Raw genomic sequence first — 12437 nt, 5'->3', positions numbered from 1 at the left:
ATCCAGTATTCACCCAGACCATGGTATAACAGAATTTACTCAGTATCGGCCTCTAGTGGTTAGGGTTAGGTTAAGCACATGTTTGTGGATGGGGAAAACTCACCTTCAAGGTAAAAGTTATCATATTGTGTGCTTTAGGAAAATGTGTTTTGTTTGGTTTATTTAGCGATATTGAATTACATGACAGTTTTAACCATTACAAAGTGCAATTTACCAAAAACGACATGGTGAGCTGTTCAAGACAAAAAAGTGCTGTGAACCCTTGGTGTTAATAGACACTGCCTTCTATTACAACAGGTGTAAAGTATTTATTATTTATTATTCCAGGACCATGGCATCAAAACGCAGGAAACCTCCTAAAGATGATGCGATTGAACATGCACTAAAGGGAACAGACAAGACCAATGTTTTAGAAGTGAAATATGTCAACTTTCTAAAAGGTGAGTTGTACAGTTTGTGTTTAAAGCTACTTTGAGCTGTTGTAAGATGATACATTTCATGTGCATTTGCTAGGACGTGGTGTATTTGCAAAAACAAAAATACAAAAAGGAGACTTTGTGGTCGAATACAGAGGAGAACTGATTAACTCTGTGGAAGAAGAGCGACGCCGCAGAGTATATCATAAAAGATGTTTTGTCTTCATGTTCAACTTTACCTGAAATGAAAAGATATGGTGGTAAGGAACGCAATAGTTTGTAAATTGTTTTTGTGGTATTGATTTGAGTCAAAATAGGAGGCAAGTAAGATTATGGTAACTTTAACAATGCCTTAAAGGAAAAGGCCACCGTTTTTCCATACTGAGATGTTCTTACCTGAGCTTAGACAAGTTCATGTGTATCTGTCTGGTCTTCACGCGTGTCCTCAGTCACGTAAACACAGCACAGATGGCGTTAGCATAGCTTCAAACCAGGTGATAGAAGCCATCAAGCTCTTTCACGTTTTCCCTATTTAAATATGGTTACGTGAAGTGTTACAATATTAAGTATAATTACACAAAATTAAACAATGTGGATTTTCTAAGCGGATAAAAGGGGGAACTATATTGTAAGGCGTAATAATACCAGGAGTAGTTTGACATCTGCGCAGAAATATCTTCACTTTGTTGATAATCCACATTGTTTAATTTTGTGTAGTTTATACTTTATCATGTAACACTTCACGTACTCATATTTAAATAGGTTAAACGTGGAAGAGCTTGTTAGCTTCTATCTTCACCTTGCTTGGAGCTATAGAGGAGAAGAGGAAGGGCTAAATGCTAACGCCGTCTGTGCTGTGTTTACGTGACTGAAGACATGTGTGAAGACCAGACCGGTACAAAACAACTCTGACATCTGCGCAGAAATATCTTCACTTTGTTGATAATCCACATTGTTTAATTTTGTGTAGTTTATACTTTATCATGTAACACTTCACGTACTCATATTTAAATAGGTTAAACGTGGAAGAGCTTGTTAGCTTCTATCTTCACCTTGCTTGGAGCTATAGAGGAGAAGAGGAAGGGCTAAATGCTAACGCCGTCTGTGCTGTGTTTACGTGACTGAAGACATGTGTGAAGACCAGACCGGTACAAAACAACTCTTCAAAGCTAAGGTAGGAACATATCTCAGTGTGTAAAAACTGTGGCCTATTCCTTTTTAAGGGATTACATTTTTTACATAAATATATTCACAGTGTTGGTTTTTGATCAAAACTAATGTATGTTTGTTTTTCTAAGTATTGATACATCTCGAGAAGACAGAAGCCTTGGTAGACTCGTCAATGATGACCACCTCCATCCCAACTGTAAAATGAAAAGGATGACGTCTGAAATTAAACCACATCTATGTCTCTTTGCCTTGAGGGACATAAATGCTGGAGAGGAAAAAACATACGACTACGGAGGAACTCATAGGCCATGGCGGAAAAAGGAACGTGCAAGTGTTTTTTTTTCCGACTGTTATACGTTTAAGTGTGACATCATCACACAGCAAAAAACACAACTTCATCTGAATCTCCTGCTGAAATAACAGGTAAACGACCAAAACCGGGTTTGCAGCTAATTTGAATCATGTAACTCACCATTTCTCCAGGCAAAATTAAGATGTTTTTTATGTTTGAAATAAGTCTATGGAAAAATAATTGGATGATTAATGTCAGAAATGCATAACTCTGGACACAGGTGTATTTCACAAAAATGCAGTTTGAAGGTAACAGTACCCTCAATGGCATAATTTTATGTTGCAAGTATATCTCAAGCTATCTACAGACAGTTCTTGAGTCATCTTCTGTACACTGTAGTTAGTGTAGGATAGCGACTGAGTACAGAACATGACTCAAGAACCTGCATCTAAGACAGACAAATCATATACGACTAAATGCCTACACAGACATCTAAAGACAATGTCATTATTAGCCATGCCAAAAATGAATAGTATCACTTGTCCATAGAGGTCTTAACTGACCTATATGGAAGGGGAGATGTGACTAGTGAAACCAAGATACCTTAGGGACCTATAGGGAGTGGCACATGTTGTTCCTATGGCCTGGTTAACTTGATGCTCAGAAAAATGAAAGCAATGTTTGTGTTTGTGTTTGAGGACGCGGTCCTCTTGTTTATTCACGGGAGCAGCTTCTTGGACTCAAGGACTCAGCTCTCATGCATGTGGAGAGGCCGGTGATCCCCGCCGAGATACACAGGAAAGGCCGAGGCTGCAGACGTGGACGCAAGAGGAGAAGATGGCTACCCTCAGTGATCCTGGCTAATGTACGCTCCATCTCGAACAAGACCGAGGAGCTGGCTGCACTAACCCGACATCAGAGGGCTTATCGGGAGTGCGGACTGATGTGCTTTAACTCGCGCGCGCAGACCGGTGTGTGGAGGGGAGCGGGAAGAAGAAAGGCGGGGGAGTAGCATGAGGCCTAGGTATCTACCGAGGGAGTTTTCACACATGGTCGTGTTGTGGTTGTATATCCCCCCCCCCGCAGCCTGTGAGCGCATCCACAGTACCGTGACCCAGACCCAGATGGGTCATCCCCGCGCCCTGCTGCTCATCACCGGTGACTTTAATCACGCCTCTCTTTCCGCCACTATCCCCACATAAGTGCCACACAAGGAACAATAAGACCCTGGACCTTCTGTATGCTAACGTGAAGGGCGCCTACACTTCTGCCCCCCTCCCCCCACTCGGACGCTCAGACCACAATCTCGTCCTATTGCGGCCGGATTACACACCCAAGGTGCGAAGGGAGCCAGCACAGAAGAGGTCTGTGAAAGTGTGGAGTGAAGAGGCTGAAGAGAGACTTAGGGACTGTTTCCAGACCACAGACTGGAACATGATCTGCAGCTCTCATGGAGATGACATCGACGGCCTGATCCACTGCATCACAGACTACATCAACTTCTGTGTGGAAAACACTGTACCAACCCGGAAGGTACGGTGTTTCTCCAACAACCACCCCTGGGTGACCCCTGAACTTAAAGCCCTCCTGAACCAAAAGAAAAGGGCTTTCAACTCAGGGGGCAGAGAGGAGCAGAGGAGAGTCCAGCATGAACTCCAGTGGAGGATCAGGAAGGCCAAGAAGGACTATGGCGAGAAGCTGGAGCAGAAGCTGGCGCAGGGCAACGCACGGGACGTGTGGAGGGGACTGAAGAACATCTCCGGTTTTGGACAGAGTGCCAGAGGGACAGCTGATGGAGACCAGCGCGGGGCGGATGAATTCAACGAACATTTCAACCGGTTTGATTCTTCCTCCTCTTCACACGTCTCCAGCCCAGTGGACACTGCCCAGTGGACACTGCCCCCCTCCCCTCCCTTCCTCAAGCACCTGCCCCACCCCCGGCAGTCCACCCCCACACCAGTCCCCCCTCTCCATCACACTGGACCAGGTGAGGAGGGAGCTGAGGCGACTGAAGCGGGGGAAAGCTGCAGGACCAGAGGGCATCAGTCCCAGGCTGCTGAGGACCTGCGCAGACCAGCTCTCCGAGGTCCTCTGCCACATCTACAACCTGAGCCTCAGCCTGGAGAAGGTCCCCGTCCTGTGGAAGACCTCCTGTCTGATCCCGGTTCCTAAAACAGTGCACGCCAGGGAACCGGCCCACTACAGACCAGTCGCCCTGACCTCCCACCTGATGAAGACGATGGAGCGGCTCATCCTCACCCACCTCCGCTCTGTGGTGAGCCCCACCCTCGACCCGCTGCAGTTTGCTTACAGACCCAACATCGGAGTGGAGGACGCTGTCATCTACCTGTCGGAGCGGGCGCTCACGCACCTGGAGCACGCCGGGAACGCTGTGAGGGTCATGTTCTTTGACTTCTCCAGTGCCTTCAACACCATCAGGCCGGCGCTGCTGCGGGGGAAGCTGGAGGACGCGGGAGTGGATGAACATCTCACTGCATGGACCATCGACTACCTCACAGACCGACCACCGGGGCCCCCCAGGGCTCTCACAGTTTCTCTTCACCATCTACACATCGGACTTCACATACAACACGGACAGCTGTCATCTCCAGAAGTTCTCCGACGACTCCGCCATCGTGGGCTGTGTGTCTAAGGGGAACGACCTGGAGTACCGGTCAGTCATCCTAGACTTTGTGGACTGGTGTGAGCGCAACCACCTGTGCTTGAACATCAGTAAGACGAAGGAGATGGTGATCGACTTCACGAGGAAGCCACTACCGCACACACCGCTGAACATCCAGGGGGAGGACATTGAGGAGGTGGACAGTTTCAAGTACCTGGGTGTTCACCTCAACAATAAACTGGACTGGTCCCACAACACCAACTCCCTGTACAAGAAGGGCCAAAGTCGCCTCCACCTTCTGAGGAGTTCGGAGTGAGCAGGCCTCTGCTCAGGACTTTTTATGACTCTGTGGTGGCCTCTGCTCTCCACTACGCTGCCATGTGCTGGGCCCCGAGCAGCACAGAGCGGGACAAGAACAGACTGAACAAGCTGGTCAGGAGGGCCAGCTCCGTCCTGGGCTGCCCCCTGGACTCTGTGGAGGAGGTGAGGGACAGGAGGGTGTTAGCCAAGCTGACATGGACAACACCTCCCACACACTACACGGGACTGTAGAGGAGCTGAGCAGCTCTTTCAGTGGAAGACGGAGACACCCTCAGTGCAAGATGGAGCAGGTCCTTCTTATCCACTGCAGTCAGACTGTACAATAACATGTGCAATAACCCCTTTGCAAAACTACGTGCAATATTCTTTTTGCAACGCCACTTTATTCACTTATTGACAAGCTGCACTAAGACTAAACTTTGCACTGCCGATGCCGACTTTGATATTCTACTCTTTATAGTTGTAGCATCCCAGTTGTAATGCGGAAGCGTACAAGTGGATCTTGTGTCTGTTTTTCGGCATTATTTGTACACAGTGACCACCGTAAGAGCTAAAAGCAAAAACAATTTACAATATAGCATCCAAATAAGCAATTAGAAATATGCCATAAAATAAATTACTTTTTTCCCCCAATCCTACTGGGAGCTAAAATTTACAACCATAAGGTGCCATGTTTCCTTACCCCCATTACAATCCATTTAAACACTTCCTTATTCAGTCCATTACACATTTTTTTTTCCTATTCCTTTCTGCCCCTAAAGACTTTCGCTTTTACTCATCAGGTCAAGTTAATCAAGTTAATGATCAGGCATAAGAAAAAATAAAGTTTGGTTCCGGTTGCCGACCGACCCTGTCAATTTACGTGCAACCCAAATTTATTTTATGAGCTTAAGAAATGCAACCATGTTCCAAGTACTCACCATATGCACAGCAAATCCAAATACAGCAATACATTCCCTCTTCCAGGATGCACAAATGTCCGCTGTAGAAGCTTCTCTGTGATTGCGCCATAACCGCGTGTGTATTTTGTTTACATTTTTCAAACGAGTTTATGGTTTCAACAAAGTTGTTTTTTTCCTTTGAAATATCACCGGATCTTCTCGGCTCCTGTCTGCCTCCGTCTGCCTCGTGTTCCCGTGAGATGGATCAAGGCCTGCCCCGGTGTCCGCGGCATAACGTTGACATTACATTGAGGCGTTCATCCAGGGGGCAACCCTAGGGGCTGCATGTGGCTCTTCAGCCTCATGTAGTGGCTCTTTGCCCCACTGGTGCAGCCACGAGTATAGGCCCAAACTGGGAGCTGGCACGATCACAAAAATTCAACAGATCAGTTTGTGGATGCAAAACAACTTTCTCCAGCTCAACACAGACAAAACTGAGATCATTGTTTTTGGCCCACAGGCACAAAGACAAAGTGCTGTCAGTCACCTCGAGTCTCTCTCTCTAAAACCAGGTTAGAAATCTAGGAGTAATCATTGGCTCAGACCTGAACTTAAACAGCCACATCAAAGCAATAACATCAGCAGCTTTTTACCATCTGACAAACATTGCTAAGATCAGAGGAATAGTGTCAATATCAGACTTAGAGAGACTTATCCATGCGTTTGTCTCCAGCAGGTTAGACTACTGTAACGGCCTCTCTATACGAGCTATCAGACAGCTGCAGTAAATCCAGAACGCTGCTGCTCGAGTCCTGACAAGAACCAGGAAATACGACCATATTAGTCCAGTGCTCCGGTCTCTGCACTGGCTTCCTGTCAAGAATAGACTTTAAAACAGCTCTGCTTGTTACAAGTCTTTTCATTGGTTTAGCACCAAAGTACATCTCTGACATGTTAGAGCCGTATGAACCATCTCGGGCCCTGAGAACTTCAGGGAGGGGCCTCCCGGTGGTTCCCAGAGTCAATAATAAACACGGTGAGGCTGCGTTTCAGTTTCATGCAGCTAAAATCTGGAACAGTCTTCATGAGGATGTGAGACAGGCCTCAACTCTGACAATGTTCAAATCCAGGCTGAAAACAGTTCTTTTTATCAATGCATATGACTGAAAGTATTTTATCTGCACTCTCGCCTTTGACTGTAATTGATTCCATTTTATGTTGATGTTTTTATTGATTCTACTTGTTTTTCTTGTATTTATGCAACTGTGAAGCACGTTGAACTGCCTTGTGTATGAATTGTGCTCTACAAATAAACTTGCCTTGCCTTGTGTGATGGGAAAGTCGATTAAATAGTTTCACACTGACTCATTGTTACATAAATTCATTAATGAAACTGTCAGGAAAAGATTTGATAGTTCATTAGAAACTAAACCTTTAATAAACAGGACGGGCAGGAAAAGATTTGATAGTTCATTAGAAACCAAACCTTTAATAAACAGGACGGGCAGGAAAAGATTTGATAGTTCATTAGAAAAACACTCTGATAAACAGGTCAAACAGCGTCCACTTCTTCAGAAACACTCCTCTGTGTGAGTGTCTATTCAAACAGTGGCTCAGTGGTTAGACCATTAGTCCGTGAATCTGTGGTTCCAAAGCTATGACGAGTGTACCTGTCCAGCTGTCCTTGAGCAACACACTTGTGCCCAGGGAGTGTTTGATTGGTGCAGATGCTTTTCTGTCGCTCCTCAGAAGTCACTCAACTACATTATAATGGCAAGACTTCATAGTCAGGGGGTCAGGGTCAGTGCAGGACACCACGCTCTGAAACAGGGGCAAACCCAGGAGGCGCTGCACCGTTTCAGAGGATCAGAGGAGACGGAGAGCAGCCAGCCAGGTTTTTTCTGAGTGCTACAGTTTCTCCGGCCTCATGCGGGTCAGGTTGACTCACAGTGGCAGCAGCAGCTCAGGACTGACACCTGAACACTATTTCATTGTACAATGACAATAAAGCACTTACTTACATAAAACAGGTATTATTCCACCAAATCAAGAATCACAAAAACTATGCACTGTAAGTCCCTTGTGGAACTAGCTTGGGCGGCACAGTAGCGCGGTGGTTGGCACTCGTGCTTCACAGCTGGAAGGTCCAGGGATCGATGGACGGTGGCTTTCTGTGGAGTTTGCATGTTCCCCTGTGTCCCCATAGGTTTCCTCCGGGTACTCCGGTTTCCCCAACCACTAAAAACATGTACAACTAGAAATGCAATGGCTGCGCCATTGCGATTGACTGCGGAAATGCAGGAAGCGAATGCAGAAATTGCATAAACTCTTCAAATTGCATAATCAAATTTGCATAAACTGGTAAAATGCATAAAATGTCATGTTGCATAAACTATAAACTGCAAAATGTGGTAAAATGCATGAATGGGTTAATTCGCTTAAATTATGTAAATTGCATAAACGCTTTAAAATTCATAAATCCTAAATGGCATAAACTCTTAAGTTGCATAAACGCTTTAAATGCATTAACTGGTTAAATCCCATAAAGTGGTTACTTTGCATAAATTATTAATGTTGCATAAACTTTTTAAATTCCATAAACTGGTCAAACTGTTGAAATGGCCTCAGTACTTGATTGGCAGAAGCTGCACAAATGGCTGAAAGGCCTGGAGTCTCCTGATTGGCTGGATTCCCCCATACACACCAATGCAAAAATTTCAAACTCTCGTATAAAAAAACTGGAAAACTGCAGAAGACCAATTTTTTCTCAGAACCCACAAGTTGCAGAAGCTGAACCTGCACAAAGTGCAGAAATTGCAGAAAATGCAGAAAAAAGTGCAGAAAAGCATGGATTTGCGGCAGCCCCATTATAAGTCAATGGGAAAAATCTCCGACATTTTGGCCGATTGCGGAAAAAACGTAAGTTGCAGAATTCCCAAAAGTAATAGCACCCTTCTCCTCAACATGCAGAACATTTTGATGCATAACTTGCATAAATTGCACAAAGCATGAAGGTGCTGAAAGCTCTAGAAAATCGGGAAAAAGATGGAAGAGGAATAATAATAAAGAACATGAAAACCAATAATTGACTGCGGAAGAATTCCGCAGTCAATCAATAAACCAGGATGAATGAGAGTGTGTTTGAGAGTGCGCATAGGGGACGACGGATGGAAACTAGCCCAAGGCTACAATCCAATGTCTTGTGTTTACATGTATGAGACCCATGTATGTTCATTAACATGCCTTGTCCCGACTGAATCTGAAAGCTTTTTTTCTTTCATATATAAAAAAATAATAACACAAAATCAGTATCTAACTGTCCATCTTTATGTCCTCTTGTGATATGACAACTTTGTGAAAAGGACACGCCCAGAGGGCGGGGTCAGAATACACTGATATAAACAGCTCACTGCATCTGATGCCCCACACCTGCCGGACCTGATTCCAAGATGAGTGAGTCATATCTCGTAGCGATTGATTTTGGCACAGCTTTCAGTGGTTATACTTACAGTATTACGCAGGGAAATGAAGAAATTAAACCACTTTCAAGGCGATGGGGACAACAGTATGGGCAAGACAGTCCAAAAACTCCCACGTGCATCCTCTTTGATGAAAACCAAGACTTTATAGCTTTTGGGTATGAGGCCAAGGCAGCTTACCTAGACATGGGTGAAGAGGCAAACAGAAGCTATTTCTTCAGAGACTTCAAGATGCAGCTTTACGGACAGGTGAGTCACAAATATCCAAACACTACAATTATACTGTTTTATAATGTTGATTACCTCTCCAGCTTTGCTCTAATTCTCCAAACAGAAAATCACCAAAGACCTGACGATCAAAGATGTGAATCAGAAGCCGATGAACGCCCTGAAAGTGTTCTCTGCAGCTCTGAAGTTTATAAAGGAAGACGCTCTGACAACCATCAATGATCATTGCTCTGACTTGGAGTTAGTTGCCTCAGACTTCAGATGGGTCCTGACGGTGCCGGCCATTTGGGACGTTCCAGCACGGCAGTTCATGAGGGAAGCTGCTGAGCAGGTAACACTAACATTGTCATAGCTAAATTCTTCATTCACCTCCAACAGATGATTCATGAAGTCATTGTTAAAAAGGGAATGATTACTCTAACTTTTGTTTTCAGGCTGGGATTGTGTCCACATCTTCACCAGAAAAGCTGGTGATTGCTCTGGAGCCTGAAGGAGCCTCAGTGTGGTGCAGGAAACTTCCTTCTGAAGGCTTCATTTCTGAGTTTTCAAAGAAATCAAACATATCACAGGCTCCAGGAACTCGGTACATTGTCGTCGATTGTGGAGGTGAGTGACATCACTTACTGTTTACTGTTATGATATAGACTCATTACATGCAAAGTGACATATGTCAAGCCTTTATTTGTTAAGATTTTGATTATTATGGCTTACAGTCCATTTTCAAAGTATTCAAATTTTTTGAGCCAGCCACTTTAATGTACTTTAATTGGAGGCACGCTTACCCTGTTACATTTACCATTATGGGCTCTTGTGTTACAAATTAGCTTTTTCTTGGACAATCCGCTCTTCTTGTAAGCTCCAATGAGACTGGTTCACCCCAAGTGCATAGCAGAAGCTGATACTTATGCATTGAGTTTTCGACTTTTGCTCTTTACCATTGTGATAATGAATGTAAATGATAAAACAGTCGTTAAGAATAATCATACAGGCTTTAATGTATACAAGTTACCCCTCTTAGATATGTCACAAACGACAATGTTTAGAATACTTATTTCCAAAAAACAGAAAATGCATATTTTACTCAAAAGTGATGAAAAGTATCCGTGAGATATATGTTCCACTTAACAGAAATATCATTCAGGACTGGTTTACTGCTGTGGAGTTGGGTCAGAGTTTCTAACGTTACTTGATTGTTTGTGTTGCAGGTGGAACCATTGACATCACGGTTCATGAGGTTCTGCAAGGAGGAGCACTTAAAGAGCTGCACAGAGCCTCAGGGAACGACAAAGGAGGTCAACATGTGGACAGACAGTTCAAAGAGTGTCTCAGGGAGTTCTTCAGTGGTGGTCAGTGGGATACATATGAGAAAGACCATCCCAGTGAGGCTCAGAAACTCCTCAGTGATTTTGGAATAGCCAAACAATTTGCTAGTAAACCAAAGCCACTAAAACTTACAGCTGATAACAAACTTGGACTCATAATCCAATCAAACAACTCTTTCAAACAAATGGAAGGGTTAGAGTGGGTCGATGGCAGGATTGTTATTTCCCGAGATAAGATGGTGTCGTTTTTTCAGGACAGTCTGGAACACATAGAACAGAGTGTTGGCGGCATCTTCGCCAAACACGAAAAGATTGACTACATCCTGTTAGTCGGGGGATTCGCTCAGTGCAAAATTCTCCGTGAAATGATCTCCAACAAGTTCAGCGATAAAGCCAAAGTTCTGTGTCCAACACACCCACAGGAGGTCGTAATGAAAGGGGCTCTGGTATTCGGGCGCGACCAGTCAGTGATCAGCTCCCGCAAGAGTGCGTACACTTACGGGGTCGACACTTCACTACCATTTGATCCAATTCAACATAAACCAGAGAAGAAAATAACCAACGACTGTGGTGTCGTTTGTAAAGATATTTTTGAGAAACTGGTGGAAATAGATGAAGACGTGGAGTGGGATCAAACTAGAGAGTTCAATTTCTCTCCATCAAATAAAGATCAAACATCGTGCTTATTCCATTTTTACCGTACAAAAAGTCCGAGCCCCACTTACATAGACGACTGTGGGGTGGAGGACACCGTCGCGTCATGTGAAGTGCCGATGCCTAACACTTCAAAGGGCCTTGATCGTGAAATCAAACTTAAAATCTTCTTTGGTGCCACTGAAATCAAAGCTGAAGTGACAGATGTGGAGTCAAAGTCCACTGTGTCGGCCAAAATCGACTTCATTACTCAATAAGAAACTCACCATGTGTAGTGAAGTCTAAGCATCCGATTTTAGACAATCTTTGTAAATATTAGTGATTCGATGAATATAAACATTGCATTAGATGCACCTTGATACATGGTAAAGGGCACTGTGATTAACTCAGTGGTAAAATAAATCACTAATGATTACTAATGATTTATGTTTATATAACAATTTTTACTGCTTTTTTTTTTGCTTTGTGTATGACTTTTGCTCTGCAAACTTGCCTAATAAAGAGTTTAAGTGTTTGGAAAAATGGAGTGACCATCATTTTGTGGCGTTATTATAGAATATTATTATACGGCTCTTCACAACGGAAGTAGAACGCTCCATTGATTTGAATGGGATTTTCCAACGTTCTACCGGTCATTATTTTCTGATAGAGGACATCTGAAAAAAATAATGACCGCTGCCAATGGCAACGGAGTTTGTGCTTGTAATACAGGTCTTTCATATCAGTCTGCACGTACGTAGTAGCGGACACTGTCTCTGTCCCCATCACTGAGAGAGAAGTTGGGGGAATCGCTCGTGAAGTTAGTGGGAGTCCGACTTTCAACTTACCCAGAGATTCAGCACCATTCCTCCAACTGCACCTTCAACTAAGTAGCTAGGCTAGCTACTAGCCTTGCTGCTTCTAGCCTAGCCAAACGTTGCCAAGCAACGCCCAAACTTTTGGGAACTATTTGCCACGGAAGTCATTAAATAAACCTTTCAGCCTTCATAAAAGTATGAAGTTTATGTTGTGTGTGTTCAGTTGGCAAATGTGCTGACCCCAATAGAACGCC

The 12437-nt window shown here is 44.2% G+C and overlaps 1 protein-coding gene across 1 annotated transcript; it reads left to right on the top strand.

Moving 5' to 3' along the window:
• Positions 1 to 331: 331 nt before the first annotated feature.
• LOC306981544 (heat shock 70 kDa protein 12A-like) lies at positions 332 to 11643 on the top strand (the record flags this gene model as incomplete). Its single annotated transcript, XM_079581151.1, has 7 exons — positions 332 to 440; positions 2577 to 2849; positions 2965 to 3036; positions 9334 to 9431; positions 9517 to 9741; positions 9845 to 10016; positions 10616 to 11643. The coding sequence occupies 7 exons, from the start codon at positions 332 to 334 to the stop codon at positions 11641 to 11643; spliced, it is 1977 nt and encodes a 658-aa protein (XP_079437277.1).
• Positions 11644 to 12437: the final 794 nt, after the last annotated feature.

The sequence above is a fragment of the Gobius niger genome (genome assembly GCF_951799975.1).
Source record: "Gobius niger genome assembly, chromosome: 22".
NCBI classification, from domain to species: domain Eukaryota; kingdom Metazoa; phylum Chordata; class Actinopteri; order Gobiiformes; family Gobiidae; genus Gobius; species Gobius niger.
Note: the sequence above shows the minus strand (reverse complement) of the source record. Positions and strands in the feature narration are given on the sequence as shown.